The following is a 4487-nucleotide window of genomic DNA, read 5'->3' on the forward strand; positions in this document are numbered from 1 at the left end:
ATGGACTGAAAAAACCTCATGTTCCAATTATGGCGTCTTCACGCGTCAGAGATATCCTGTTCTCTCGAATAGGGCGCTTGAGATGATCGAAGTCCTGAAAACTCAACCGCTTTCTGTTCCTCGTCCGAGATCCTCAACTTCCAACCCAGCAGTTTCAACATCGCCAGCTCCGCTTTGTCCATTTCAGGCTTGGATAGGTGAAACCCGCGGCCCCAGTCCACGTTTGTGTAGCTATTGTCCCTGAGGTACTTGTGGGCGACGGCCAGAGCCGCCAACACCAAGCGATATGGTGTACAGCGCTGTACGCGTTTGACTCGTTTCCGCAAATGGCGTAAGCGTCTCAGATAAACTGAAGCGTGCAGCAATTCAAGAGCCTCTAGGCGGAATGTCTCCACCAGGTACGGTATATAGACTTCCATTGCGGGAGGTGAACAACGACAGTGCAGTTGGTCCTTGTTGCTGGGCTTAAAGACGTTGGCAAGCCGGTTCAAATGGGCGATTGTGGAGGGAGTTGAAAGAGACATGGCGCAGTCCTCTGTGTTTGTTCCTAAGACGATGGGTGATGGTGACTCCAAACCCGCGTTCATCTACACCTTTTAAAGGCATTTGGATGGTGCCATTTGGCTTCTCCGAGACCATGTGAGCCGGCTTCTCCCAGTGATGAACGTCGGTGCGTCCAGATTGAAACCCGCCCACTCTAGACGGTTTTACGTGATTCTAGCCCTGTGGGTAGGTACGGCACATTTGCTTCCTGGCTACCCGGATTTGGGTCCTTGTAAGTATGCGTAGGTGGGACTAGAATTAAATTATGTGTCTTCTAAGTGGTGCCGAGTCCGGAACAGGTGCATGGGACAATATTTGGAGCTCCTCTGATTCTCGGAGATGACCCAAGACAATGCTTTGCACTTCGAACTTGGGCATCTCTTATCCAACACGGGTGGTGCGGGAATAGCACCTAGATGTGTCCGCATCGGTATAAGAGTGACAGTATCTGCACGAACTCCCCATGCCAGCTAACCACAATAATGCCGAGTAATTGGCCGATCACCCCCAGCCCTTCAATTGGGCTCCTAGCCCTCATTGCACTTCTGTTGGCCGATCACCCCCAGCCCTTCGATTGGGCTCCTAGTCCTCATTGCACTTCTCCATATTGTAGAAAATTTGGTGCAAAGCACAATTCGAATCATCAAAATGTTGGCAATTGCTCTTTTCATCATCTTGAGACTTAAAGCCAGTAGTAGCTCAGGTTCAAGGTATATCTCGAGATGGCTCGATATTGTATTGGCGACCACCCATTCTCCCGCTCAGACAAACACCACAACTCATCGCCTCATTGAACCTTTCGTATGGCTGGCGTTGGCTAAACGTGCCAGGGATTTTGCATTATGCACCTTTGCTCGTGTGTTAGAATCCCTGGCGGTAGATGCTGTTGTGGAAAGCAGCAAAGAACCCAACGAAACTACACGGGACATCTGCATTGACAAGGCGCCAAAGGCAGACGGAACACCTTCATATTGATGCGGGTCCTACGAAACACCACGGGCACCGCCTCCCAGATCCGCGGGAACCCAGTTGCAGAAGCACGGAAGCGCAGTCAATGCAAAGGCCAGTTTATTGTTAAAAATGCTATATTTAGAACAAATGAACATGTTTTACAATACGTTAATGGCCCCGTTCGCTGCTACATAGCAAAGTGCGTGGCGGACCTGCGACGTACTACCCTAAATGGACCGATTGTTGAGACTGTCCGATTGCACCCTAAAGACGACCCCAATAGGAGACTGGGTAGACGCCAAGCGGGGGCAGACTACGGCATAGCACGTTAGTACTGTAAGTATGAACAAACGTAATGGAGCAGATGTCATGCCATTGATGAAATCAGGCTGGCGTACACACGTGCTTGTTGTGGCTCTCACAGGCTGGAGTGATCAAAGAAAGGGGGTATCACGGACTTCAGATCTCCTAATATAGACCAATCATAAGCATCACAAGCCTTGAACCTGAAACGTTGCCTCATATTGTCGGCTGAGCCACTCCATGCTCTCACATTTTGACCGGCCAATTTGGTAATTGACAGGTGCAGGTGACTATGACAGCGTTGACTCCTCCAAAGTCAACCATCACGAGATTGCCTAAATATTTACATGCTAGTCAATTTGAGAAGTTATCCAAGAGACGGTGAAGTTTCAGCGATCAGCGATCTGACACAAGCCCCTTGAAACACGTTAAACTGCTTCTGCCTTCCCCTTTTCTTTATTTAAAGCTACGTCGTCGAACTCGTAATGAACGACAAACAATCAAGATGTCTGAATTTGGGTCCAAAGTTGCTGAACATAAAAATACACAGAATGCAAAGAGGGAGAAAAACCGAATAGCTCAGCAAAAGCACAGACAAAAAAAGAAGGACCATATCAACAAGATGATGACTATACTACAGAAGGTGAAGCTTGCAGCCGCTGAGAATGACATCGGACAAATCCAGGAACTTGTGAAAACTCCGACTATCATACTGCCGGTTCAGTCGACTCTGACAAGCGGACCCGGTCAGGAACAGGAACAAGGGTCTTCTCTGGAAATGGAGGAACTCTTCTCTATTGCAGGCGCTTCTTGTTCGCCACAGCTCCCTACCGAGGTGGAGGCCAGCCAGATGGTGGACAGTGCAATGATTGAACAGGCGGAAACGCCGGGGTCACTTGCTTCTACAACGTACGACATGACTGGCCTTGTCTCACAAAGCTTCTTTCAACCTTCCATGGACCCTCTTTTCTGGGACATGGGAAGTCTGTTGCCACCATCTCAAATGCCATATTTCGATACCCAATCACCGTGGCACCTATTACCACCAGTGGTTCCACCAAACCCCTGGCAAGGTTATCCAGCCATCATGGCTGGTATGTAGGGCAGCAGCACTGAGATGGTTGAGCTCAAACTAACTTGCCGCTTTTCACCATGCACCGTGAAACAGACACCTTGCATCCACGGGTCCTTCATAGAGCACTCTGCGCTTGATGAGGAATTGGACATAGGCACCGAACTACCCAGGTTTATGTGACTCAGATTTTGGGCTAGAGAATTGGCATAGGGAGCGCTCGGAGAAGACTTCTGGTAGAAGCACAGCTTTAAAAGGCCCGCCGGCCCGGCTTCATTTCAGAAGTGCAGCCGTACGCTGCAAATCTTGATTAGGTGTGTCTGTATGATTGGAACCTTCAGCCTCGGACTATGGAGCGAACACTTTGCTGTACATAATCTTGGCAATCGGTGAGGTACGTAGCTAACAATAATACATACTTGGCCGCGCTTTTCACTCGGGATCCAAATCTTCCCAATAACTGAGGAGCACGTATTGCAGACATGACTGTGGTGATGGCTGAGCAGGGCCCTGACGTGAGTAGTCTATTTTTAGACGATGGGGGGATTCTACGGTCATAAGGTTGAATTTCCAATGTCATACAGTAACCTGGCTGAATCGTCTCGGTTATGTAAAGAATTTCCCACCATAAATAAATGCATGTATTTAAAGCCGGCCTGTGTGGATACTGTAGTCTATATGAGCGTAGGATAATTCTGATAAATAATATAACATGAAACCTATTACATACCAGGATAATTCTGATAAATAATATAGCATGAAACCTATTACTCGCTGGTGTTATTCCTCGCAAGCCTTATGGCTATTGTAAGCATTTTAGACGACGAGGGCCTGGATAATCTGATGAACGAGCCTGTCTCTAGAGCTCTGGTTGACTTTTTAGAGTTTGTAACCATCCGCGCGTGTGGTGGGTTGCGTTTGGTTCCAATTATGCAGGATATGGAATCAACTTCTTTACGGTGTTTCATTGAACGAATTTTATACTATTCGCAAATTCCGGTCGAGGTTAGCCTCGCTAGCTCAGTCTACCTTAGACGATTGGGATCGGCCCTTGGATATGGGAGGAGCGGATCGAGCAGCATGCCTCACCGTATGTTTCTCGGCTGTTTGATTCTCACAACCAAATACCTTCTGGATGAGCCACCTACTAGCTCATTGTGGGTGCAGTGCCTGATGTTGTCTTGCAACAACTTGTTTCTAACGGAGGAAGGCGTCCTCGCCCTGGAACTTGACATCCTAAAGGAGTGCAAATGGCGCGCCGATATACATGAACACGACCTCCTTTCCGAACTTGGCTTGTTCATGGAATTTATGAAAGTGGCCGTGGATGCAGTACGTATCCATGGGGCGGACTCGGGTTCTCGGGTGCATTCCAAAGATGCAGGACCACAACTGAGGCAAATGGAAGCATTTATTGGACGTATAAGGACAACCTGTCAGATGGGTCCCTGTGCTTTGTGCATGGATGGGCCACCAAGATGTCGTGAAGAGTTGTTTATTAGCTCGGGACTTCAGCGGGTCAGTACAACCAGTAGTGAGGACAGACCAACCCCCTAGATCACGCGCAGGATAGTGTTTTTCTCAGATGCTGAAAATGTTGAACGTCACAGCGCAACAC

General features: G+C 48.5%; 2 protein-coding genes across 2 annotated transcripts; one reads left to right on the forward strand and one right to left on the reverse strand.

The window, feature by feature from the left end:
- Window positions 1-38: 38 nt before the first annotated feature.
- MAA_10178 (Cyclin PHO80-like protein) lies at window positions 39-524 on the reverse strand (the record flags this gene model as incomplete). Its single annotated transcript, XM_007828176.1, has 1 exon — window positions 39-524. The coding sequence occupies one exon, from the start codon at window positions 522-524 to the stop codon at window positions 39-41; it is 486 nt and encodes a 161-aa protein (XP_007826367.1).
- Window positions 525-2302: 1778 nt separating this feature from the next.
- On the forward strand, window positions 2303-2899 carry MAA_10179 (Basic-leucine zipper (bZIP) transcription factor; the record flags this gene model as incomplete). The annotated part of the gene is made up of 1 exon (XM_007828177.1): window positions 2303-2899. One exon carries the CDS (start codon window positions 2303-2305, stop codon window positions 2897-2899), a length of 597 nt encoding a protein of 198 aa, XP_007826368.1.
- Between the last annotated feature and the right edge of the window lie 1588 nt (window positions 2900-4487).

Source organism: Metarhizium robertsii (assembly GCF_000187425.2).
Source record: "Metarhizium robertsii ARSEF 23 chromosome Unknown MAA_Scf_20, whole genome shotgun sequence".
NCBI classification, from domain to species: Eukaryota; Fungi; Ascomycota; class Sordariomycetes; order Hypocreales; family Clavicipitaceae; genus Metarhizium; species Metarhizium robertsii.